General features: G+C 44.6%; 1 protein-coding gene across 2 annotated transcripts in view; it reads right to left on the bottom strand.

Moving 5' to 3' along the window:
• Positions 1-15,616, bottom strand: part of CACNG7 (calcium voltage-gated channel auxiliary subunit gamma 7) — a 69,598-nt gene extending 53,982 nt beyond the window's left edge. Inside the window, exons 1-2 of one of the 2 annotated variants that reach the window (XM_087713894.1) lie at positions 14,166-15,616; positions 2,825-3,064 (exon numbers count right to left, since the gene is read on the bottom strand). In XM_087713894.1, coding sequence (XP_087570020.1) covers positions 2,825-3,020 — 196 coding nt within the window. In that variant the 5' untranslated portion in view covers positions 3,021-3,064; positions 14,166-15,616. The remainder of the gene's footprint in view (positions 1-2,824; positions 3,065-14,165) is intronic. The other variant, XM_087713893.1, reaches the window with a different exon arrangement.
• Between the last annotated feature and the right edge of the window lie 11,776 nt (positions 15,617-27,392).

Below are 27,392 nucleotides of genomic sequence, written 5' to 3'. Positions count from 1 at the left end.
ATCTACTAGTTCAGATATTCAACCAGCGCTGGAGACTCAGATTCAAGTTCTACTTCCAACCATGGAAGTTCAGTGGGTGATCTTGGGCCACTAACTCCTCCTCACCTCATAGGGATATTGTTGTGGAGCAAAAGAGTAAGAGGAACTAAAGGGCATAGGGCTTTGAGCTCCAGGATAACAATCTAACAAGGAAATGAATAAAGAAATGTCTCTTATGTTTATTGCACTGTTCCACACCCCCTATCTTAGATTTAATAAAAGTATATTGTCATTACCAGTAACATTGATTGTTTGTTTGATTGATTGATTATGTGCCATCAAATTGTTTTATAGTGTGTGTGTGTGTGTGTGTGCGCATGTCCACACACACATACACACACGCACATACATACTAAAGCAGGGGTCGTCAACCTTCCAGACCTCTAGGGCTACTAAATTCATAATTTTAAATCCTGTGGACCATTAATATGAATTAAGGATGGGGTCCTTCAGGCACTTAGCTTGGCCACTTGTTAGCAGAGAAAAAGAGCTCGGGGTCAACCCTAGGTTTGCTATCCATTAATCTCAAATACAGCCAAGAATGAATGTTTGTCTTGTAGCCAGCCCAGGCGCTAGATCGGCCCCCTGCAAATTCTGCCTTTTGAGGAGCCCTGCCGAAATTTTGCACACCACTCATTGAAGCGCCTGGACTCCCAGGGAGGGAGGGAAGGGCTGGAGCTACTAAACAGGCAGCCAAGCTAAGTGCCTGAAGGACCCCACCACATCCACGAGTGGGAATAATTGCTTCTGCAGGCCATATCCAGCCCTGGGGCTGTAGTTTGAGGATCCATGATTTAGTGCAATATAAAAAATGCAAAAATGCAAAGATTTTTCTGCGGACCACCAAAATTTTCTTGCAGACCACCAGTGGTCCATGGACCACCAGTTGGTGACCGCTGTATTAAAGCTCTCATTCTTGTAACCTTTAACTGGACAAAACAGTGTCTCATAGGGCAACAATTTTTTAACCGAGGTATTTCAAATGGGTTAACTTACAGAATGTGTCCAAAATCTGGGACCCAGGACTCCCATTCAAATGAAATTCGGCAAATTTTATAAAACATGTTGTGACACAAAAATCACCGAAAACAGTTTATGGTGTAACACAAAATGTCACAAAACTTTTTTTGTGCTGATGTTTCTGCTATACAGTTCAATGTGGAGTGTTTTCAAGACAGACGCATCTCTGAATGCATTTCCAATGAAGGCAGTGCCTTAGATAGAAATTCTGTCAAAAACTCTGTTAAAAACTCTGAAGAATCTGGTGAGGAAATACTTCTGAAAGGATGGCCCAATTGGTCACAGAGTTCCTAATATAGGTAATCCTCGATTTACAAACACACTTGAGTCCAAAATTTCCTTCGCTGGGCAAGGCAGTTGTTAAATGAATTCTATCCCATTTTACGACCTTTTTTGGCACAATTGTTAATCAGATCACTGCATTTGTTGCAGAGAATCATGCAGCCATTAAGTGAATCTGGCTTCCACCCATTGAAGCTGGGTGGGAAGTTTAGAAATGGTGATGACGTGACACGGGATCGTGCAACTGTCATAAGTACATGCCAGTTGCCAAGCAATCAAATTTGGTCATGGGCTGCAATGATGAAAACTGGTCATAAATCATCTTTTTTTTTCAGTGCTTCAGTGGTTGTAAGTCAAGGACTACCTCTATGCATGTTATTTTATGTATCTAAACCAGTGTTTTTCAATCTCAGTTCGGTTAAGATGTGCAGACTTCAACTCTCAGCCAGTTGGCTGGGGAATTCTGGGAATTCATACATCTTAAAGTTGCTGAGATTGAGAGAGGCCAATTTAAATGGGCAATTTTTGTGGGGGGAGAGGGGTCTGCAGACTGTCAAAATGGATCCATGGCACAAAAAGGGTAACAATCCCTGGCTTAGAGACAGGAATAAAGGACGACATCGTTGCATAGGAAAGACAAGATAGTTAAATGTGCATGGGTGAATAGTTGAGTTGCACAATTTAAACAAATGCAATATTTGTAAATGCAGCATTTGCAACATTTCTAGCATTATTCAATGAAAAAAGACAGGCAGACCTTCTCATTCCAAGATCCTTAATGAATTCTTCTCTCTTGGAAGAGAATACATCCCTAAAGTCAACTCTGCCTTGCCTCCCCAGCCTGATTAGAATATCTTGGAATTAAGAGCCAACTTTTAAAGCTATATCTAGGTGAATGACAGCTCTCTGAAGGACCTTGTCAAGAGCTGAGTTGCAGACCACTCCAGACCTCTTGCAAGACACACACACCCCATTTATTGGGTTTCCACATTGCCCAGTGATTTCAACTTTGCATGTAGTCAATCAGAATTAAGTTGACTAGAATCTGCTGAAATATGAATGTTGCCCTTCACTCAAGGCATTGTTTTGCTACTCTAGCTATCAAATGTTGTAAAATTACCAGCTAGGCTGGAAGGAGGAGTCAAGCAAGGGCCTAGCTTGGAGTCTTTCTGCAACTGCAAGCAGCATAAATTAGATTTCCCTCAAGATCCACGGAGCTTTATCTGGTTGTTCCCCAGACAAGCAGTCTGATGAGATTCTTGCAACATAGGTGGTGGATAATGAAGTTACTGATTCTATTCATGAGTGGCTCTGGTTGCTTGCATCTGATCTGATCTGATCTGATCTGAAGAATATAGAGGAATTTAGGAAGTGAGGAAGCTTGAGTCTGGTTTGGTCCTGAGGTCCTAAGATGGAAATACTAAGACTGGTCCTAAGACTCGTAAATGAAAGCAGCATTGGAAGAGAGCCCTCAGACCCTTACCTGCAAAGAAGCAAACCCTCCAGAGGCCAGCATGGAGTGCCATGACTATTTCCGTGGTCTGGTTTTGCGGAAACACAATCCCTTCCTCCATGAACAGCCAATAGTCAGTACTGACAGCAATGCCCACCAGGAGCAGCCCGCACGCTCCAAAAACACTAGACAGCAGGGTCAGGGCGCGACTGCTGCAGTTACTCATCCTAGGTGACAGAGAGAGAGACTGGCCAAACGCAGCGCAAAGATCTGGAAGAGAAATAAACCCCCATCAGTCCAAAACTCCTGGGGAGTACTAAACCAAACAGACAACTAACAGAATAACAGAGTTGGAAGGACCTTGGAGGTCTTCTAGTCCAACCTCCTGCTCAAGCAGAAAACCCTATACCAGTGATGGTGAACCTTTTTGGCACCAAGTGCCCAAACCAAATGTACGTGCTGATCCCCAGAAACTTGAAGACCACCTAGTCTTCTAGTTTCCGGCATACACATGCATGTCACTTCATGCGTGCCAGAGCCCTGGAAACTCAAAGACCAGCTGGTCAGTGTGGATGCATGTGCCAGAGACCTGGACACTTAAACCAGCACTGTCCAGCTGGTCTTCAGGTTTCCAGGACTCTGGCATGTGCGAAGATTAGCTGGCTGGCGCACATACGCACATCAGAAACCAAAAGAGCAGCTGGTAATGGCGCACTTGCCCAGAGAGAGGGCTCTGCGTGCTACTTCCGCCATGCATGCCATAGGTTCATCATCATGGCCCTATACCATTTCAGACAAAAAACCCTTGTGATTTTTACCAGAACATTTGTTGCCTGTTTTTGAATCAAATGTGTTGGTTCCCGGAGACCTCCAGAATGGCTGGTTCACAAATGCTTTTATGTTGTCTTGGATAATTTGAGCATGCAGGGCCACCAAATCCATTAAAACTTTATCCAGGCCCCAAGGAACCTGATACTGAAATTCTGAAAGGAATTTCCTAGGGATGGTCTCTCCTCTTTGCATTTTTGTGACTGGAAAGGGTTGAATATTTGACCATGAAATCCAGGGCAGGGGTAAAGCTTCCTTCTGTAATATCTACTAGAGCAGGCTTCCCCAAAGATGCAGCATTTGCAACATCCTTGATGAACCAGGATTACAAGTCCCATAACTTCTAGCCTCCCAGGATTTGTGTTTATCAATACAGGGTGGGGGGAAAAAAATCCTACGCCAGCATTTGGCAAGAAAATACTCAGAATGGCTCCATGTGGTTTGAAAACTCTTCTTAGGAACCCGGTTTTTCTGCCTCCGGTCTCTTATTGTTCTCATGTGCCAGGAATTTTAGATTCTAGTCTTGCACATTAAAGTGACAAATTCCTCCCATACCAATAAAACGGAGGAATTATGATTGCTTGTATTCAGCCTAACCAATTTTCTGACATTATGCAAGTGTCATATAAGAGTCATTTTCCAACGCAAGATTTCTCTTCCTTTTCGAAGCTGATAATCTGATATCTATCAATCTTTGTTATTTAGCCCACGGCTGGCTCTAAATTTGGCAAAGTGTTTATGGATGAGGCCCCTTCCCAAGTTTGCTGGTAATGTTAGTTGCAGTGATACTGACAACCATGCTGTATTGAATAACATCAGGCAACTAAATCTGAGAACCCTGTTTTCTGATTTCTTAAAACATTTCTAAGTGCTGTTTGGGGGAGAACCATTGTGGGAAAACTAAATATCATTGCTGAATCCAACAGCTGGATGTTGACTAGAATATCTCTTGCATGTATTAAAAATAGCATTTCACCAGTATTGAACATTGTGGTAATAATTTTGCTGAACTGTCTTTGAAAAATGTGGCTTTTCCATCTTTCCTTCCCTCCTTCCTTCCTTCCTTCCTTCCTTCCTTCCTTCCTTCCATCCATCCATCCATCCATCCTTCCATCCATCCATCTGTGCTACCTGCCTGCTTGTCTGTCTGTCTGTCTGTCTGTCTGTCTGTCTGTCTGTCTGTCTATCTATCTATCTATCTATCTATCTATCTATCTATCTATCTATCTATCTATCTATCTATCATCTATCTATCTATCTATCTATCCCTATCTATATCTATCTATCTATCTATCTATCTATCTATCTATCTATCTATCATCTATCTATCTATCTATCTATCTATCTATCTATCTATCTATCTATCTATCTATCTATCTATCTATCTACCTTGTATACCGCCCATCATGTCAGAGGAGATTCTCTTAATCAACACCCCCCTCCAAAAACACAGGAGTCTTGGATCATATGTAGAAAACAAACACATTTCTCAAAGAGTTGTTTTTTAAATAGTGATAAAATGATCTTCTATATGGAGAAGATCCTAGATCTTATAGTTTTTCTGAATATATGTTCAAGTGCAGGATAAATCATTTCAGTCCTTTATTCACATAAACACTGCAGGACCATCTTGAGTTCATGCTTGTTCAAGCCAATAAAATAATCAATTCCTATATAGTTAATATTGACCAACTCAAAGATCAGCAATGTTCTGGAATCAAACAGTGTGCAATACAGCAGAAAGGATCCTATAGACTCAACTGTGAAATACCATATGTTGTCATTGCAGTTTAGCTCCTAGGCAAGCTTGAACAACAAAACCTCCTGAAAACTTCTAAGCACAGATGGCAAGGGTGAGGAGAACACAATATAGTATTTTTCTCTGTTTTTATCAAGGTTTTCACCCATTAAGGAGGATATTAAAGACCAGAATTTGAGAGCAGTATTTGATTAGTGTGTGGGAAGACAGGTTTCACACTCTATTATAAAAATATTTTTGCAGAGGGTTGGTGGACCAGGAGTAGCAACAGAGTTTGGTGTAACTTGGCACAATCTGCTGAAATTTAGTCTAATAAGAGGATCAACTGCCAAGCTCAACCTTCCACGTTGACCTCATGGATTGCACTTGCTTGCCTTCTCCAGAAATGAGAGCCATGATAAGAGTGAGTAAAAGGAACATTTTCCACTTAGTCTCCTTTTAATGTGGAGAGAAATTCTCATCAAGGAGAACCTGCCCACTTTCTTTTCCCCACACTTTCATCTGACACTTGTCAGGCAAAGGATTAGGACCATAAATTAAGTTGCAATGCAAAAAGGATTTACTGCTCAAGCCTATACACAAGAATCTAATCAATTAAAGTTTAATACTATATTGGTACCAAATAAGGGTCAACGGAATTCAAGGGAGGTTGAACTTGGACCATTTATGACAACTTATTGACTCTAAACTGATGACGTGCTTCGCTCTGCCCCCCAGCTCCGCTTGCTCTTCTCCTACACACTGGGATTATGAGGGAAGAGTGCCTGTTAACAGTTCGATAGAGAATTTCTGCCGAAGATCTATCTGGTGATTTGAAAATAATATGCGAATGCCACTTTTCCCCCTTTTGTATTCAAGATCATGTCTTAAGATGCACTTCTTTGGAAGTTCTGCATTACTGCATTTCACATGCTTAGTTTCCCTTGAGATATTATGCGTCTGAAACCTGACAGGAAAAACTTGTGTTCCAGAAATAAAACTCCGATTCTAGACTTTCTTCAACTATCCCGATTTTCATCCGCCACATTTTAACAAGCTTCTTCCTCCTCTCATGGCACCCTACCAAGAATTTCAAAAACCAGGATTTCTTATGAATATTTTATAGTTTCAGCTATATAAAAATGCTTTTAAGAAGTTTAATCTCTTTGGTTTATTTCTCTTTGTAGAAGGTGGAGAGACAGAAAGGTTATTTTCATGGAACATTCTTGCCCATGATTAATTGAATTCTGATTTTCTGGACTGGGCCAATTATCTGGGATTGGATGGTATTCTGGACTTCGTTTGCAGAAGATGGAAATTTAAGATCTTGCCCACTATTTTTGTGGTTCAATGTGCCACATGAAAACAGTCAAAATGTAAGTACCATTTATTCTCAGGCACCTGAAAGTGAGTGTTTCCCAACTTCAGCAACATGTAGATGGGTGGACTTCTAACTCCAAGAATTCCCCAGCCAGCATGACTGCGCCAATCTCCTTCAACGACGTGGCCCGGTTCCTTGCTCCATTTTCCTCAGTACCTCTTTATTAATGATGAAGGTAAAGGTTCCCCTCTCACATATGTGCTAGTCGTTCCCAACTCTAGGGGGCGATGCTCATCTCCATTTCTCCAAAGACATCTCCCTGTCATATGGCTGGCATGACTAAATGCCGAAGGCACACGGAACACTGTTACCTTCCCACCAAAGATGGTCCCTGTTTTTCTACTTGCATTTTTACGTGCTTTTGAACTGCTAGGTTGGCAGAAGCTGGGACAAGTAACATGAGCTCACTTAATTACATGGCGCTGGGGATTCGAACTGCCGAACTGCCGACCTTTCTGATCGACAAGCTCAGCGTCTTAGCCACTGAGCCACCACATCCCTGCCTCCTTATTGGGTACTCACAAATATTACCGAGTCTTGATTATTATTATTTTTTGGTCAAAAACTTATAATTCTCTTCAAGGATATAATTTTGCACTTTCAGCATCTAATATCATCTCCACTTGCAATGCAGTTTTTAATAACTTTTCCTTGCTTGTATCTATTGGGGTTTCTAATGTTTTCTTTGGCCACATTTGTGCCATTGAGATAAAAAAAAAAACCCCTCTCCTCCCCAGGATATAATTATCTGTTATCATATGGGTACGTAAGATAGAAAAGTAGAATTTGGGCTGGGTAGAGGATAGAGGGCCACGGAGGAATGGAAAAGAATCCAGGCATAAATTGAGTTGCATCCCCCTTGAAGGGGCTCAAGGATGAGATAGGATCTTGTCTGTAATGATGGCCCTACTCCCTTCTTATGCATTGTTAATAATTCCTGGCAGTGTGGCATTACCCCAGCTGCTAGCTGAGAAATTTCATCTGATGTCTCCCATCTGCAATGGGTTTATTTTGGTTACAGAAGGTGACACAATACCCAAACCATCCTACACAAACCCTGTTCCAAATCAGCACATACACGCATACGCATATAACACAATCAGGCACATAACTCTGTGTGTGGTGCGTGCGTGGAGCAGTATATGTGTGAAGAAAGAGGGGGATTATATCAGCTAGTGAGAAAAGGGATGTGCATGTTTATAGCCAGAGGCCAAGGTATGGATATATATGTGTGTGTGCGTGCGTGTGCGTGTGTGTGTAATTTTAAGAGGTGCTTATGTTGGATTTCTTGCTTTGCTCATTACCATTCCTGGGTAACTAGATGATTATAGGGGAAGGCTGAAATTTAAATATTTAAGAGAATATTGGGCACTTTGGAAACATCCAGAAACACAATGGATTATTCCTAGAGATAGTCCTAATTTACCACAGTTCATTTAATGAATATTTGAAGTTACAACAGCATTGGAAAAAATTGACTTATGACCGTTTTTCACACTTATCTCTGATGCAATATCCCCATGGCCACGACCAAAATACAGAGACTTCACAACTGATATATATTTATGACAATTGCAGTGTCCCAGGAGGATCACCTCTGGTGACCTTCTGATAAGCAAAGTCAATAGGGAAGGAAGCCACATTCACTTAACATTCATGATACTAACTTAACAACTTCGGTGGTTCACCTAACTGTGGCAAGTATTGTTGTAAAATGGGGCAAAATTAATTTAACAGCTGTCGCGCTACGCAACAGAAATTTTGGGCTCAGTTGTAGTCATAAGTTGAGGACTACCTGTATTGCTTTGCATCACTTACTGTTAGGGTTTTTAATAATTATCTACCTACTTGTTAACCTGTCTTCTCTTACAATTTGTTGTATGCAGTTTACAACTCTCTGTATCCAAGGTAGGACAGATTAAACATTTAAGACCCAAAACATGTCCAAAATGCACTTGTCTTTCACCCAAAACCAGTCCCTATGATTAAATATTACATGCACATGGTTTGTGCATGATGTTTATCACCCATGATCTATTTCTCCATTATTTATGACATACTGTGCTTGACAGAATTCACCCAGCAGACTAAGCAACACCCCAAAACATATGCACAAGATCTGTTGACACAAAAGGCAAAAACAACAACAACCAGCACATGGAAATGGACTGGGAACTATGCCACCTTCCATTGGACATTCATCACTTCTGTAAATGTTGGCCTACACAAACGTGTTTTTTCCACACACTACGCCCAGCGGGATATGTTAGCACAATTAAATACACATTCTGAATGACAAGCCATATACTTTCAAAATTCTGGTAACCATATGCAAGAAAATCTGATCCTGTGTTCAATTACCCACTTTAGAATTATGTTTGCCCACAGTTCTGCTAGATCTCTCCAACTGGATATTTCCCAGATTTGTTCATCTCTCATTGGTCCAACCAGCAGGGTTGCAGGACATTGGACTGGGGAAGGGGATATCATATTAAAGGGGCTACGACAAAGAAGAGGGGTCCAAAGCACTTGAAAGGAGAATAAGAAGCAATGGATAACCAAGGAGAGAAGCAGCCTAGAACTAAGGAGAAGTTTCCTAACAGTGGGATCAATCAGAATGGCTTGCCTTCAGAAGTTATGGATGTTCCATCACTGGAGGTTTTTAAGAAGAGACTGGACAACCATTTGTTTGAAATGGCATAGGGTTTCCTGCCTGAGCAGCAGTTGGACTAAAAGACTTCCAACTCTGTTATTCTGTTATATATTTTGAAAGAATATGAGACTTTAGTGCCGTTGACTATTACTTTTCCAGAGTGAAAAATATTAAGATGTTATGGATTTATTTCAGATTCTCTTAACAATTAGTGAAAACAATATGGCAGTTGCCAATGTATCCTAGAGCCTGGCCAAGTGATCTGCTTGGCATGGACCAAGCCATTTGTCTTTAGTGAGGGCAGCCATCTTTGCCAGCCTCACTGCTGGGTCTTCAATAGCAGCAGAATCCACAAAAGTGTAACAAGTAAAATCCCTCCTTTTTTCAATGGAGGGAAAAACTAAGCTACTAGCAAAGTTACTGTGACAGATTCATTTAGCTCAGGGGTGTCAAACTCAAGGCCTGGGGAATGGATCCGGCCTGTGAGGCCCTCCCAAGCTCAGTTTTCATTGGCAGAGGGTTGCAGGAGGCGGTCACAGCCAAAAATGGAGCTCGCTCCATTTATGCTGGCATAGGGTTGCAGGAAACCATTCGCAACTGAAAGCAGAGCTCAGGAGCGCATTTTCACTGGCACAGCGCTCAGGCCACCACAGGCGCCCCTCCAACACAAGTGAGGGCAAGTTGGCCATGCCCACCCTAGCCACGCCCACCACAATCCTCCCTCCCCCTGAGGTAAAACACAACCCTGAGGCGGCTGTCAATGAAAGAGAGTTTGACATTCCTGGTCTAGCTGAAGCCAATTGATGCTTTTCAGAGGTGTTGAGCTACAACCTCCCTCATCATCAAATAATGCTGGATAGGGCTAAATAAAATAAATAAAAATTATGAGGTTGCAAAACCTAATTTTATTTTGTTTGTTTTTTTTTTAATTTTTTTAAAGGAGTAAGAGTTTCAAATCTGCCTCCAGTTACTACGTGACCCGTCAAAACCGCGCTCGACTAAGCCGCGCCCGATTAAACCGCATCGCTGACGTCATCAACAGGGTGACAACAGCCAGCGCGGAGAAAGAAGGGCGCTTTAAATAGCGCTTTGAAAGCAAGTCGATTCAACTTAAAGTAAGGGTTAGGTTTAGGATTAGGTTTAGGGTTAGCTTTAGTGTTAGGTTTAGGGTTAGGTTAAGGGTTAGGGTTAGGTTAAGGGTTAGGTTAAGGGTTAGGGTTAGGGTTAGGTTAAGGGTTAGGATTAGGTTTAGGGTTAGGTTAAGGGTTAGGTTAAGGGTTAGGTTTAGGTTTAGGGTTAGGTTTAGGGTTAGGTTAAGGGTTAGGGTTAGGTTAAGGGTTAGGATTAGGTTTAGGGATAGGTTAAGGGTTAGGGTTAGGGTTAGGGTTAGGTTAAGGGTTAGGTTTAGGGTTAGGATTAGGTTTAGGGGGGTTGTTTAGGTTTAGGGGTTAATTTTAGGTTTAGCGTTTACAGCGTGCTTCTGTCTCCGCGCTGTTGTCGCCCTGTTGATGACGTCAGCTACGCGGTTTCGTCAAACGCAGTTTAGTCGAACGTGGTTTTGTGGTGGAACCCAGTTACTAATGTTGCTGGATAACTCAGCCTAACCCATCTGAGGTGAATAGCGGTACATTGTGCTGAGCTCTTTGTTTTTGTGATACAATCAGAGTATGATTAATGTAAGGTTGTTTCACAGGTCTGTTTTTAGAATAAAGGGGAACATACCTATGCCTAACCCATATGTTCTCCTCCAACCTATGGGGGGATGGGTTGTAACTGTAACACATTAGATATGCAAGATAACTCTCAGGGATGTTAAAGGACACCAAATAAATTTTTACAGGACTAATTATTTTTTAGGTAGGTGGGAGGGTATTGTTTTACTTCTCTTCCCTTTCACCCTAAAGAATGCCTGTTCACCAGCTCAATTTCTTTATGCCTTGACATCAGATGGGTCAGATAGGTAGAGCTGAGGGGTCCCAAATTAGCAAATAAGCCTTAGGGTGTGGTGTGTGTGTGTATGTAGGTATTGTGTCACTTAAAGCTTTCCTCACCCTAACAATCTCCAAATATGTCAGACTACTTTTTATATTTAAATATACTGCTTGCCACTCAGAACAAGGTATAATATTTAAGCTGAGCGTCTCTGTAAACATTCTACAATAAATGAACAGCAAACAATTTTCAATCCTCCTCAGAGAACCTACTTCAGCCTTTCAAAGAAGCTAAGTCTAGGAAAGTGAATTAGAGGTTCCTTTGTTTAAGACCAACAGTCTAGCCACTATGCCCTACTGCCGCCCACACAACCCGCTCAGCATCAAGGGAGGCATAATAACATTTCCTCCATCATCCCTTTCACTGCATAAGAGGATACTCTGGCTGCCTGATGCTCCAACTCACAGCATACTACTATTATTGTAGGAATGATGCTGTGCTTGACACAGATTCACAAAGGTAGTAAAATTAGCTTTCAGCCAGCCTGCCTCCTGTTTGCCTCTCGTGTGCTATGTCAGTCTGGTACTGATCTCCATCCCATCCCACCACTGGGAGCGTCTCCTTCCAGCTGTGGCTACACCATCTTCACCTGTCAAGAAATACAAGCCCATAGCCGTATCACTTCTAGAATCACCTGGGGGAGTCCTTGGCTTCTTTTGTGTGAAAATCATCCAGTCTCTAAAAGTTTCCCCAAATTAAGCACCACCATCAGGATAATCTCATTTTAAGTAGCATGATACCATTCCAAAAATTGATGTTCCTCTACTAGTGGGGTGAACCTCCCCCATAACCCCACCAAAGCAGAAGGATAGAAAATTCACATGGCTGCCTATCTTGAAGGAAACTTCCTTATGAAAGACATTCTTCTGAAGAAGACAGTCAGTCACCCAAGGAGGAGTGAGAGATATGCTAAGATTAAATTCATCAGCATATCCAGGACAGGACACACACACACACACACATACATACATACAAAGATCACCCTTGTACACTGTATAATGTTAGGATCATCCTCGACAAATCATATGTGCCTTTAATAGAACATTAATAAGGGGTAGTAGGGAGGTGGGGCTACCATAGCCCCAGTGTTTGAAAAGATTTGTGCAATATGCGAAGACAAGGAAAATAGGAGTTAAGGGAAATCATGCAAAAATATCAGGGCATTGAGCAGAGAGATGTACAAATACCCTCTGTGAAATTATTCTCGTAGGCAAGATTAATGATTGGAAAAAAATTGAGGAAAAAACCTTCTCTATCAGTTTCTTAGTCACATGCATACACAGAGACAGAGAGAGAGACACTGCACAATAGTGCAAGCATCCTCAATCTTGTATTCTTCAAATGTGTTTGGACTACAACTTCGAATATCCCCGATGACCAGCCTCCACGATTGGGATGGTGGCCATGGAAGCCCAGCCAATATATCTGGAGGCTGGAGAAGGCTGCCCTGATGCACCATCCAGAAAAAGGTGTTAAACATTCTTGCATCCTCTCTTAGCCTGTCCTACTAAACCTGCACAACACATTAGCACAACCTCAGAAGCAGGCTAAGCAAAAAAAGACTTCAAGTATTACAAGAAACCAGTGTCATGTTCTGCCTGAAATCACATATTGCCTGCCTGCCTATCAGTGAGGCGCTAAAGACATCTATGTATGACACCAATTCTCCCCCCCTGCCCTAACACACACACACACACATACACACACACACACACACACACACACAACCTACTCTGCTTTGCTCTTGTAGCATAAACAGACACATCCTATCATTCTGGCCCTAGAACACCACAATAGAAGTATGAAGCATTAAGAAATCTTATGCTCCTGAGATATTATCTTTCTTAGCAAGGTGGGGAAAACAGTAAAGATATTTACAGCAGCATCAAGTTGATGACAATTGGTCCAAAGATTGTTTTAAAACCAAAGGTGCTGTTTTTACCCATGCACATTTTCACCATAGCCAGAGAGGAAACAGAATTCCCAGCTGCAATGGGAATTTTATTCGGAATCAATGAAAATTTGCACTTTTAGGAATAGATGGTTGTCCCAAGAAGGCAATATGCATGTGTAGTGGCAAAGAAAGTTGCCACTTGCAGTATCCCACAATCTTAGACTGGGATTATTATTCCAATAATTACCTGCCCTGTACTTCAGCACCCACTACCCAGAAGCAGATTTAAGGCAACTCGATGAGCAGACAGCATCCAGCCACACACTTGCTATCAGGAAGGAATTAAAAGATGCAGCTATTTCAAGTTGAAGCCAATTCCTTAAAAAAAAGAAGGATTCAAGACCACAACCATTACACACCTGCCACATATCTAGGTTGTCCACAACCACCATTGCACTGTTTTGTGTGTGAGAAAGGCCACAAGCTAGCAAAGCAGCCAAAGTTGTACAAAGTACCACTCACATCTGGATGAATCAGCCCCAAAGGAAGAAATAAACGGGGGCGGGGGGTTTCTTTCCTAAGATCAGCAAGGGGGTGAGGGGATAGGGATGATGGGGTTGCCGATGGCCCCTGTTTTCCAGTATATACAGAACTCTGGTCTCTGAAGTTCTGCCTGGCATGCTGGTTTATGGAGTGGCACCGGGCAGGCTGCATAGTTCCAAGGCATGAATGCAGAGGGGCACGCACGCACTTCCCCCTCCCCCACCTCTCAGAACCAGCAGGGCCCGGGGGAAGCCGGCCCAGGGAAGGCAGGCAGTGATTCTCAAGTAATAGGCTTGGCCGACCACGGCAGGGATCGGCCGGAAGGGCAGCCGTTCGTCTCACCTTGCGGTTAGAACGCCGCGGGGGCTCCGGATTCCTCGCTCGCCTTCCCCCGCACCTGCATCGCTCCCCTGCTTGCTACTTCGCCTTGTTTTGCACTCCGACGTCGGCGGCGGCCGGGGAGGGGAGCAGGTTGGGAAAAACCGCCTTTTCCCCTTTTCTGGGAGGGGGCCGGCGGAATGGGGACTCCCGGCTTCAAGGACCGGCCTTCTGCAAGCCCAAAGGCCAGGGGTCTATTGCTGGCCGCCCCATCCAGAAGTTTGCTTCATTCCAAAGTGAGGAAGAAGAAGGAGTGTTTCAGCGTGTGTGTGTGTGTGTGTGTGTGTGCGTGCGTGCGTGTTGTGGGGAGGAGGAGAGGAGAACGGGTGCAGCGTTTTGAAAGGGGCGACGGAATGGAAAAAGGAAACGCTGCAGCAATGGACAAGCGGGGGGTAAATCTCGACCGGGGAGCTGGTGAGGAGGGAGGGAGTGAGGGAGGGAGGAAGGAATGCAGCAGCGGGCAGGGATGGGGGCAATGACAGAAGGGGGAAAAAGCGAAAGAAGGCAGGCAGCGGCGAGGAAGAGGCGGCGGCGGAAAGGGGGACGGCTACAGCGGCGGCGGCGGCAGCAGACGAAAGGCTGGACGCCGAAGAGGGGACCGCTGGAGGAGGACGAGGCGGCGGGGGGGGGGGCAGGCAGGAGAGCGGAAAGAAAGAGGGAGGGAAGAGAATGAATGCAGCGGGAGGAGGGGGCGAGGGGAGCAGCCGGGAAAGCCGCCTCAGCGGACGAAGGGGAGCGACAGAAGCCGGCGCCCAGCTAGCAAAGCTGCCGGCAGGCGGGAAGCACCGGCGGGCGAGGAAGGGGGCGATCGCAGGTGGTCCGAAAGGCGGCAAAAGCGACGCAGTTGCAAGGGGAAGGGGAGGGAGAGAGAAACGCAGGAGGAAGAGGAGAAGCTGGGGGGAAGAGGGGGTAAACCGGAGAGAAAACCCAACAAGCCTCCAAAAATCGCAGCGGGGGAGAAAAGCCGTCTGGGGAAACCGCGCGCACACACACAACACAGCACAGCACACACACAAAGGGAGAAGAAAACAAGAAAGAAAAAGCGCCGCAAAGGAAGACAAAAAGACCAGGGGGTGGAAATGGCCAGGCCGCTAAAAATCCCAGAGCACCCCGTTTCTTCAAAGGATCCCACCGGCGGAGGGGGCGAGGGGGAGGCTCGGCTCGGCTCAGCTAATGGCCGTAGAAGTGAGCGAGATGAAGCTGAGCCGCAGTGGGGAGGGACAGGATGGCAGCTGCCGCCGCTACCGAGCTTGTCCTGGGGGCTTCGATCGGGCACCGGTGCCGCAGTCGGCTGCCGAGAGGCGGCTGGGTTGTCTGTGAGTCGGTTCCCCCGCTTTTTCGCGCACACGTACGCACACACACACGCGTGCTCACGGACCTACACACATACACACACACACAGACCCACACAACCAGTATGGAGAGCACAGGGCTCCCCCGCTACCGGATCCCGCTGGATCACGGGATCCGCTTGGCTGGGAACTGACGAGGGGCACGAGGAGAATTCACAATCACCCCCAGCTCAGCAGCACCCAGCCCGGCTCACTGCAGCTGGCCGTGATGTCAGAGGCACCATTCTTAAAGGGACCGACAGACCGGCTGGCGCTCGCAGGTTTGCCCGCTCAGCCGGTGTCTGACTCGGTGTGTGCGTGTGCGCGGACTCACACTCGCGCGCGCGCGTGGAATTGGGGCGTTGGGAAGGGATCTAAAACGGGAGGGAAACGCAGACGACAGAGCGGCGTGCTGAAGGGAAAGAGATGAGAGCGGAGGTCCCAAACTGAGAGAATCTCACCGGGTTTTGCCCAGCGACTTTCACGCTCGTTTAATGTACGCGTGTCTGTTCAACTGGGTGGTCCAAGAACTACTGCCGCGGAAATGTAAACGTCCAGGGATTCTAAATTATGCATATTATAGACTTCGTGCCTGTGTGTGTTTGTGTCTTAGCTTCCCAGCCATCCTGAAGTTTTGAAGTTAAGTCGGCTACGGCTTCCCAGAACCCACATCACAAGCTCAGGTGCGCGCGTGCGTATGCACCCTTGGATGGATAGACAGACAATTGAAGCAAGAGAACGATTTCGGTCAGAGAATCTTTCAAACACTCGAAAAAGGCAGCCTTAACCAGCAAACAATTTAGAAAAGATCAAAAGCTGGACTGAACGTTTAGCTAAGTCTAATAACCTTTGAGAGAGGAAATTCTCTCTCCTGGCTCCCTCGGTCTGATCTCTTTTGGGGAAAATACTGGTATTTAAAGGAGCTGGGTGGCTTTTAAGATCCCACTTTCTTCTTCCTATGTCATGTAAGAGAAACAATGGAGAGTGCCCTCAAATTTCGCTTTATCTGTGCCTTTACTCTGTTGTTTCATTCACACAATTTTTGAGGGAGCCCCAGATATTGTTGTTTACCATTCCCCCTCCTCTCTCACAGGGGTGGGGGAAATGTCCTATTTATTAGAATTGAAACTCTAGAAAGAGTGCAGAGAAAAGCAACAAAGATGATTAGAGAGCTGGAGTCTAAAACACATCATGAATGTTTGCAGGAACTGGGTGTGTCTAGTCTAGGGGTGACTTGATAGCAGCCTTCCAATATTTAAGGGGTCGTCACACAGAAGAGGTCAGTCTGTTCTCCAAAGAGGGCTGGATAAGAAGTAAGGGATGAAAACTTACCAAGGAGAGATCCAACCAAGAACCAAGGAGAAATTTTCTGACCATGAGAACAATTAGCAAGTGGAACATCTCGCCTTCAAAAGTTATGGGTTACTCCATCACTGGCAGTATTTTATAAGAGACTGCATAGCCTCATATCTGGAATGGTATGGCATATTTTGCTTGAACAGAAGGTTAGGTTAGAAGACCTCACAGGTCCCTTCCAACTCTCTTGTTTTGTTATTGTTATTCTGATCAGGAAAAGAAGGGGGGGATGGGGATTAATAAAGAAGAAAAGCCAGAACCACAACATACTTAATAAGAGCCCTCTGTCTCTTCCCCATGGAGTGGAAATAAAGGTTTTATATACCCTGTTTACCCAAAAATAAGACCTCCCTGGATAATAAGCCCAATCGGGCTTTTGAGCCCATGCACTAAAATAAGAACTCCCCTGAAAATAAGCCCTCCCTAAAAATACTGCAACACAGCAGCAGCCATGAGGTGACCACACTCACCGCCTCCTGTACCTCAAAAATAATAAGGTCTCCCCCAAAATAAAGGCCAAGTGCTTATTTCGGGGGTTAAAAGAAAATAAGACCCTGTCTTATTTTCAGGGAAATGCGGTAGACAGTCCTCAACTTATAGTTAAGTTGGAAAACCAGCTGTTAAGTGAATCTGGCTTCTCCACTGACTTTGCTTGAAAGTGATCACATGACCCAGGGACACTGCAAATGTTATACTGTTACTCCATTATAATTTATATCGCTAGTCCACATATCATATGCCATATGCTTGTTGTGGCCCAACCAGACTCATACCATGAGGAGGTTGGGGAGGAACTTGGGCCAGTTCTGGAGTCTGGGGAAGGCTCTGATGGATACAGACGCAGAGATAGAGCCACCGGAGAGGCAGCTGCCTTTGGAGGCTGTTTTGAGTGAGGAGGAAGAACAGCTGGGGCCTGTTCCAGATGCACGTATGCGCAAAGCAGTTAGGAGAGGTGAACAACAGAGGACAAGGAGTCAATTCAGGAAGCAAAGAACACATGGTGGACACTGAATGGCCCCCTCCCTGGCTGGGGAATAAATGGAAGGGGAGTGGTTGTCATAGGAGACAACAGTTCATATTTCTGAAGATTCTGCTCATTGTGTTTCGTGTCACAAAGACTGCTTGCCAGAACTTAATTTGCAGCCTTTGCAGCTAGGAGCCTTGCAATTATTGCAAGGAACTGATAAGGTTTGTTACTACAGTTAACGCCTCGGAGGACTATTGCGGGGAGTTTTCGGTGGGTGAACGCAATTAATTCGCAAGAGGTAAATAAAGAGGGGTGGGGGTTTTTTTTGTGACCAGGAGTCTCTCTCTTGTTTCTGCTAAGGCTGAATCAGAACAATGCTAAATGGATAATAAACTGCAACTGTCATAAACATGAGTCAAACTGCCAAGTGTCTGAATTTTGATACACCTGACCATGGGGATGCTGCAATAGTTTTAAGTGTGAAAAATGGTCATAGTTCATATTTTTCAGTGCTGGTGTAACTAGGAATTGTCACTAAATGAGCTGTTGGAAGTTGAGGATTACCTGCTCAGAGAATTAGAACAGGCATTGCTAGGATTGGGCATACATTGGGAGGACATAGAGATTTTGAATGTCTAAATTCCACTTTATAAGGCCTTGGTAAAGCCACACTTGGAATACTGCATTCAGTTTTGGTCGCCATGATGTAAAAAAATAGCAATAGCAATAGCAGTTAGACTTATATACCGCTTCATAGGGCTTTCAGCCCTCTCTAAGCGGTTTACAGAGTCAGCATATCGCCCCCCACAGTCTGGGTCCTCATTTTACCCACCTCGGAAGGATGGAAGGCTGAGTCAACCTTGAGCTGGTGAGATTTGAACCGCTGAACTGCAGATAGCAGTCAGCTGAAGTGGCCTGCAGTACTGCACCCTAACCACTGCGCCACCTCGGAACAATTAATCAGTGGAACAACTTGCCTCCAGAAGTTGTGAATGCCCCAACACTGGAAATCTTTAAGATAGCCATGTTGGATAGCCATTTGTCTGAAATGGTATAGGGTTTCCTGCCTAGGCAGGGGGTTGGACTAGAAGACCTCCAAGGTCCCTCTCAACGCTGCTATTGTATTATTGTATTGTAAATAGTTCAGACTGGTTGGCTTGAACTGTTGGGATCTCTTGGGCAGAGGAAAGAACTATGCAAAAGTGGAATGCCATAAATGTTTTGTGTTCTCTGGGTGGCAAGAGGAGAATTAGAAAGCAAATAGAAGAACATACTCCAAACTAAGCAGAGGGAAAAGAAATGCCAGCTTGGATTAAAGCCTGTATAAATCTTTTATTTTTCCAAGGGATGTGCCGTTTTAGAGGGACCGAAGCAAGAACTTGAGAGACCGCCTGCTGCCAATTACCTCCCACAGACCCATTAGATCTCACAGGATTGGCCTCCTCCGGGTGCCATCTACCAGCCAATGCCACCTGGCTATTACCCGGGGGAGGGCCTTCTCTGTGGCAGCTCCGGCCCTCTGGAATGAGCTCCCCGCAGGGATTCGGACCCTCACCTCTCTCCAGGCCTTCCGAAAAGCCATCAAAACCTGGCTTTGCCGGCAGGCCTGGGGGTGATGAGTTCCCTCCCCTCTCGACATGTATGGTTGTGCGATTGTTGTTTACTTTTATTATTTGTATTTTGTTTTTTATGTTCCCCTTTTTCCCCGCTTGAATTGTTCGCCGCCCTGAGTCCTCCCGGAGAAGGGCGGCATACAAATAATAAAATTCTATTCTATTCTATTCTAACTAACTCTGGTTAGTCCCAAACACTTCAGACCCAACACCATTTCAATTAACCCGACATAATTTTATCCAGTCTTTCTCCTCTTTCCCTTTTCTTTTTCTCTGGAGATACAAGTGGAGCCAGTTTTATCTCCACCAATGGTGGGTTGCTAACTGGTTTACTACCGGTTCGCTTGGCCACATATGCACGATCATGCACGTGCAACACTTCTACACATGTGCAGAAGCTTCTGCGCATGCACAGAACAGTCCAGGTGGGTGGGCGGGGCCTCCCGCCGCCACTACGAGTTTGGCCGAACCAGAACGAACCGGCAGCAACCCACCTCTGCGCTCCACTTGTTCTGGCCTAGGCTTCCCAAAAGCATGCAGCAAACCCCTTGTCCTGACAAAAACCCCTTTTATTGATTTACTGTGAATTCTGCTCAATCACATCCAGCACAGTCTTTCAAAGGAGGATGTACAGTCACAGATCTTATTTGGCTTGGAGAACTGACAGGCAGATATCTGCAAAACATGGCAAGGAGCTCGGAGAGTCACGAACAAATTAAACGAACTACCATATTTTTCAGAGTATAAAATGCACCTCCCCCCCAAAAAAGAGAGTGAAAATGTGGGTGCATCTTATACACTGAATGTAGCTCTACCCACCCACTGACCGCCACCCTTTGGCCTCTGCCTCCCAGCAATTCACCCCCTTGCAGCAAACGAAGAAAATGGGGCTTCTGGAGGCAGCAATAGGCTATGCTATGGCAATCCCTGCAGCCTGAAACAGCTGATCATTGGGAGCCCGAAATTGAAAGTGAAACTTGCTGTTTGCTGAAACCAGGCAAATTGCTGGGAGGCAGAGACACATTTTTTCTTCTTCTAATCAGGCTAAATTGAAACAGGATGTTTGCTGCAAGGAGGTAAGTCAATAACCATAAATGTCTATAGAATGTTCAAATTATTAGACTTATTTCTTAAAGATTGCTTTATTATTGTTCTAGACAACTTAGCAAAATGAAGAAGCTTTTTAAAATGAATGCTTGATCTAAAGATGCCCTTCTTTTAAATAGCAGGAAATAATGTATACTTCCAGAAAGTTGCATCAATTTTAACAGCATCTGTACAAGTATAGTCTGAAATGTAACACCACAAACAATGCATATCTTCTGTACTGTTTACTGTTTGGTGCAAGGAGGCAAATTGCTGGGAGGCAGAGGCATATTTTTTCTCTTGTTTTCCTCCCCAAAAGCTAGGTGCGTCTTATACTTCAGAGCATCTTATACTCCAAAAAATATGGTAATTGTCTCCTGCAAACTCCACTCCCCTTTTGCTCCTCTTTTATTTTCTCTGGGGGAGGCCATTCATCGTCCACCTGTGGCCTTAATCCCAAGTCGACCTCTGATTTTTAGCTGCTTGTTTCATCTGGCAACTCTGCGCATGGGCACTGGGAACAGGCTCCAGCTGTTTGTCTGCCTCACTGATGTCTGACTCTGAAGGAAGCTGATAACTGGCATAAGGCTATGGCCCCATCTCTGCCTCCGACGCAGAGCCCTCATCAGAGCCTTCCCCAGACTCCAGGATTGGCCCATGTTCCTCCCCAACCTCTTCACTGTCCAGAATCTTGTGCCAGCTCCTGTGGAGGGCCACAACCTCACCTATCTGAATTCTTTCCAAAGTTACAGCAGTGTTTCAGCAGACTCAACAAATTTAAGATGTGTAGACTTCATGTTCAACATTCAGAAATGATGCAGGGAAATTATTGAAGGACAGAGAAGGATAGCCTTGACTTACACTAATTTGTTTAGTGACCATTCGAAATTGCAATGGCACTGAAAAAAGTGACTCATAACCATTTTTCACATTTATGACCATTGTAGCTTCTCCAGTGTCACATGATCAAAATTCGGCAATTGGCATGTATTTATGATATTTGCGAAGTCCCGGGGTCACATGATCCATCTTTTGTGACCTCCTGACAATTAAAGTCAGTGGGGAAATCAGATTCACTTAACAATCGTGTTAACAGCTGCAGTGACTCACAATACGAAAGAAAAAGAAAAATTGTAAGATGGGGCAAAACTCACAAAAAAACTGTTTTGCTTAGCAATGGAAATTTTGGGCTCAATTGTGGCCATAAGTCGATGACTATCTTCAACTCTAGACTAGGTCTTCAAGTAGTTTGCCAAAGAGAGAAGGACAAAGAGAGTGGAAGAAAGAGAAAGAAAATGATGGAGAGGTGCTTCCTTACTCCATTTCATTCTCATCACCTCTACATGGTGATTCTTCCAAAACTGATGATGTCCTCCATAATAACAAAATCTAGAAAAAGTGCAAAGAAGAGCAACTTAGATGGTTAGAGGCCTGTAGATTAAAACATATGAAGAATGTTTACAAGATTTGGGTTTGGCCCGTCTAGAGAAAAGAAGGACTTTTTAGAAGTGACATGGCAGCAGTATCCCAGTATTTGAGGGGCTGCCACAAAAAAAGAGGGGGGGTCAACTTATTTTCCAAAGCACCAGAAGGCAGGACAAGAAGCAATGGATGGAAACTAATCAAGGAGAGAAGCAACCTGGAAGGAGAAACTTCCTAACAGTGAGGACAATTAACCAGTGGAACTGCTTGCTTCTGAAAGTTGTGGATGCTTCATCATTGGAGGTTTTTAAGAAGAGACTGGACAGCCACCTGTCTGAAATGGTATAGAATCTCTTGCTTGAGCAGGGGGCTGGACTAGAAGACCTCCAATGTCCCTTACAGCTCTATTCTGATTAGCCTGGTATCTTTGTTCCTTCAATGGCCATTGAGAAGTTTTGACCAAAGCCCACAAGTCTATTCTATTCCATATAGGTAGTCTTTGATTTATGACCATGGTTGGGATCAACATTTCTACTGCTAAGAAAGATGGTGATTAAGTGAGTCTTTTCCAATTTTAAAATGGTTGTTAAGTGCATCATTGCGGTTGTTAAGCAAATCACATGATCATTAAGCAAATCCAGCTTTCCCATTGATTTTGCTTGTCAGAAGCCATTTAGCAAGATCACAAATAATTATAATCAGATGTCCCAGGCACACTGCAACAGTCATAAATACATGGCCAACCACCCAAATTTTGATCACATGACCATGGGGTTGCTGCAACAGTTGTAAACAGAGAGGACCAGTCATAAATATTTTTAAGTACAGTTATAACTGCAAATTGATCGCTAAACAAATAGTTGTAAGCTGAGGACTACCTGTATTTATCCTGCTATGTAAAGAATACTAGAAGGAAGTAAAGGGAGGTGATAATTAAGATGGTCCTTCGACTTTGATGTTGCAGCACTTGTGAAAGAGACTTACTTGGAAGAAAAAGAATGAGTCCAACATTAGGTGTAGAGTTGAAATGTGGGTGATGAACACATTTCACATGTGAACAGCATTGAAAGTTGATGCAAGTGCTTATTGTTGTGGGGAAATACTGTAGAGGGAGGAAGATGTGTTGGATATGTTTGCCGCCTTATTTGTAAAAATAATAAAGGTGGGATACAAATCAGTAATTGAAAAATAACTATGAAAACATCTTCATCCTCTTCTGGATTTTGCTAATATTTGCACAGGCCTCTGAATGTTATCTGAGCTTCAGTGTCCTAGGGATTTGCAAAAGGAAATATGAGTGAACAAATAACACCACGGCTGATACTTGTTTAATTTATTTCATACATAAAGTCATCCAACATCCAATATGCTGGTGTGAAAAAAAAATACACACCTCCTTGTTTCAGTCTGTTCAGTCAAAGGACACCTGGTAAGTTCTTTCTGTAATGGAGCAAATCTGGACTTCTCCTATGAAGATTTCATGAATTTCGGTTGCATTCATCATAGTAAAGGCCTCACTACATAAGCTCCAGAGACAAGTCAGACTTTGCTTAAATATAAAAGAGCCCTGGTGGCACAGTGGTTAGAATGTAGCATTGCAGGCAGACTCTGCCCACAGATAGGAGTTCGATCTTGATGTTGACTCAATCTTCCATCCTTCCAAGGTCAGTAAAATGAGAACCCAGATTGTTGAGGGCAACATGCTGACATTTGTAAACGGCTCAGAGAAAAGCAGTGTAAAACAGTGTGGAGCAGTATATAAGTCTAAATGCTACTGCTATTGCTAACAAGGTAGTGTTGTGGTCCACCAGCGGCCAGCAGACCTGACAGCAAATTTAGACAGTGAGGAGGTTGGGGAGGAACATGGGCCAGTCCTGGAGTCTGGGGAAGGCTCTGATGGGGGCTCTGTGTCGGAGGCAGAGAGGGGGCCAGGGCCATATGCAATTCATCATCTGCCTTCAGAGTCAGACATCAGTGAGGCATACAAACAGCTGGAGCCTACTCCCAGTGTGCACATGCACAGAGTTGCCAGATGAAGGGAACAGCTAAAGAACAGGGGTCTACTTGGGAGCAAGGCCACAGGTGGACGATGAATAGGACCTCCCAGAGTAAAGAAGGTAAAGTGCTTTGATGCTTCAATTTGGTAAGGTAACAAACCCATTTCTGGAGCTCTGGCAATCCATGATCAAGACATAGGATGCTTTCTCATGATTGGCTTCATCTGCGCCTTTCAATCAATCAGAATAGAGTTGGGCGGGACCTTGGAGGTCTTCTAGTCTGACCCCCCTGCTCAAGCAGGAGACCTATTGTAGTATTTTGGGGTCACGAGATCATCATTTGCAACCTTCCCAGCTGGCTTCCAACAAGCATTTTAATACAGGAAGCCAGATTTGCTTAATGACCTTGTTATTTGCCTAACAACCGCAGCGAAAAGGTCATAAAACTTCGTGCAACAAGTGCCTTGCTTAGCAATGGAAATTCCGATCCCAAGTTGTGGGTTTTACATCGAGGACTATCTATATTGCTGCAAAAGGGAATTGTACAGAATGGAAGCGTAGTTTTGAGTACTCCAAAATGATCCCCTGCCTCCACAGAGTAATAAAAACAGTAGAAAGTGCATGAAACTCCTTGTCAGCAGAAGCAGCAAAAAAAACTCTGTAATGCACTACTGTGGGAGAGAGCCAGCAATTGATTTCTTTTCCAGTTATTTTTAAACTAACAATCCCTGTGTATTTATATGGTGCAGGAATGTCTGTATGGGGCAAGGAGGCAAGGGATCAATGTTTTAAAAAGGTTTTGCAGCTCCCCTCCCCTTGAAGTTAGAACTGTCCTACAGCAAGAAGTTTCTGCCCACTTTTGACTGTAAAAGGTCCAGAAGAGTTGGAAACAAAGAAAGAAACAAGAGGGAAGCCCTCCATTCTCATGCTTGATGGTCCTGAGGCTTGAAACACCAGGCTCATGGCCTACTGGTTTCCAGCTTCCCTTCTACAGTTTACCAACTTTTCCTGTTGCAGAATTGAGCTTCTGTTGTACCAGGTGCTACAAAAACAACAAATGGGTTTTGCTTCTTGCCAGTGTGAGGGGGAGAAGGTAGAGATATATTTATCATCAAGCAATAACAGAACAGAACACACCTTTTATCCTTCTCTCCTGAATTCTGCAGGTTGCTTCAAAAAGATATTTCTCCTCTAAGATATTGCCTGATGATTAATTAGGTGCCATTACGTTGGTGTTGAATCTTAGCAACCATTAGGCCAGGGTGGGGTGCAGGGTGCCTCTAAACTTGACAACCTTAAAACTGGTGGACTTCAACTCCCAGAATTCCCAGGCAACCATGGGGAGTGGCTGGCTGAGGAATTCTGGGAGTCGAAGTCCATCAGTCTTAAAAGTTGACAAGTATGGAGACCCCTGGTCTAAACATACCTTTTCCAGGATTGTCTGTCTTTAGTCGAGCTACTCAGGTCTTCCAAGGGTGCCCCATTATTGCTGTAACTGAGTCCATCCATCTAGATGCTGGTTGTCCTTCTGTTACCTTCCACTTTGTCAGCCTTACAAAGTAAAACAGATCAAGAAACAGATGCCACATGTGCCAAAATCTTTGATTAAGATGAGCTAAAATAACAGAACCTTGCAAATCTGAATGTGTTTCTCTTTTAATTGCAAATGAATTCAGGGGTGTCCATCTGAGACATTTTTGTACCCCTTGTCTTCCTTATGTATCGTTTATCAGTTTGTTCCCTTGCTAATAGCAATAGCACTTAGACTTATATAATGCTTTATAGTGCTTTTACAGCCCCCTCTCTAAGCGGTTTGCAGAGTCAGCCTATTGGCCCCAACAATCTGGGTCCTTGTTTTACCCACCTCAGAAGGATGGAAGTCTGAGTCAACCATGAGCCTGGTGAGATTCGAACTGCCAAAGTGCTGGCAGCCGGCAGTCAGCAGAAGTAGCCTGCAGTACTGCACTCTAACCACTGCATCACTGCGGCTCAGTGATCTCCCCTCTCTCCATCAAGGCCATCCTCATTGTTTCTCAACCTTGGTGACTTTAAGGTGTATGGATTTCAACTTCCAGAATTCCACAGCCAGCACGGGAGGTGAAGTCCATGCAACTTAAAGTCATCACAGCAGGGGTGTGTCCCGGCAATCACTACTGCCAGTTCACCTCGTGGCTGCGCCCCCTGTGCGCACACACTTGATGCACATTGTGCGTGCATGCATAGTGCAATAAAAATTGTTCTGTGCATGCGCAAAAGCAAAAAACAAGATGGCGGCACCTATGGTGCTGCTAGGAGAACCAGTTCAGGGTCGTAGCAGGCCTGGGTCGCTGCCGTTTCCAGCAATCCAGGTCACCAAACCATTACTGGTTCAGCCAAACTGGTCCGAACCGTTAGGAACCCACCATTGCACCACAGTTGAGAAATGCTGATCTATCCTTTCTACACACCTTTCCCAGCACTATTGATTATGGGACTGCCGTCTCCCTGTCCTACACACTCTAGTCAAGATGGGCATGCTTTCGATCCCTTCCAAGAAGTTCTGTCATCTGGTGGGACTCAGGAAGTGTGTTTTTTCCTTCTGGAATCTAACAGCCTTCCTTCAGCATATGTGGCTGGCACAGACCCTGCTGGCTTTTATAAACCCTCTAAAAACTTGCTTCTTTTATTAGGTATTGGGCTGATTGGATTGGTTGATTTGATTTCCATAAGGTGGGCTATAATAGGAATCCAGGTTCCGATTATTTATTAATTTTTGCTGTTATTTTAAACAGTTTTGTTTCTTGATATTATATTGATTGTGTCAGGGGTGGGTTTCTCGCCCTGTTCCAACTGGTTCGGTTGGAACGGGGCCGGCGGCGTCCTCGTGCACGCGCGTGGTGCACGCATGCGTACTAGCGTCTGTGCGAGGCTCCAGCTGCTCCTGGAGGATCGCGCAGGCGCTGTATGCGTCCTGCGCATGCGTGGAACGCAGAACTCATCAAAACCGGGTAAGGAGCGCGGGCAGGCGGGTGGGCCCTTTGCTGTTCCCGGAAGTTACTTACTTCCAGGTTCGCCGACCAACCGGTTCGCAGGGACCACCGCGAACCAGTTGAAACCCACCCCTGGATTGTGTGCTGCCCAGAGTCCCAGTGGCACCCTCTAGATCAGTGGCTCTCAACCTGTGGGTCGGGACCCCTTTGGGGGTCGAACAACCCTTTCACAGGGGTTGCCTAAGACCATTGGAAAACACATATTTTCGAAAAAATACAGAAAACATAAAATAATTTTATGGTTGGGGGTCACCATAACATTAGGAACTGTATTAAAGGGCTGCGACATTAAGAAGGTTGAGAACCACTGCTATGGATGGATGGATGGATGGATGGATGGATGGATGGATGGATGGATGGATGGATGGATGGATGGATATGATTGAATTA

Source organism: Thamnophis sirtalis, unplaced genomic scaffold, assembly GCF_051295495.1.
Source record: "Thamnophis sirtalis isolate CommonGarterSnake01/CBP01778 unplaced genomic scaffold, rThaSir2_p1.2 scaffold_4, whole genome shotgun sequence".
NCBI lineage: Eukaryota > Metazoa > Chordata > Lepidosauria > Squamata > Natricidae > Thamnophis > Thamnophis sirtalis.
This window is presented reverse-complemented; position numbering and strand designations above follow the sequence as displayed.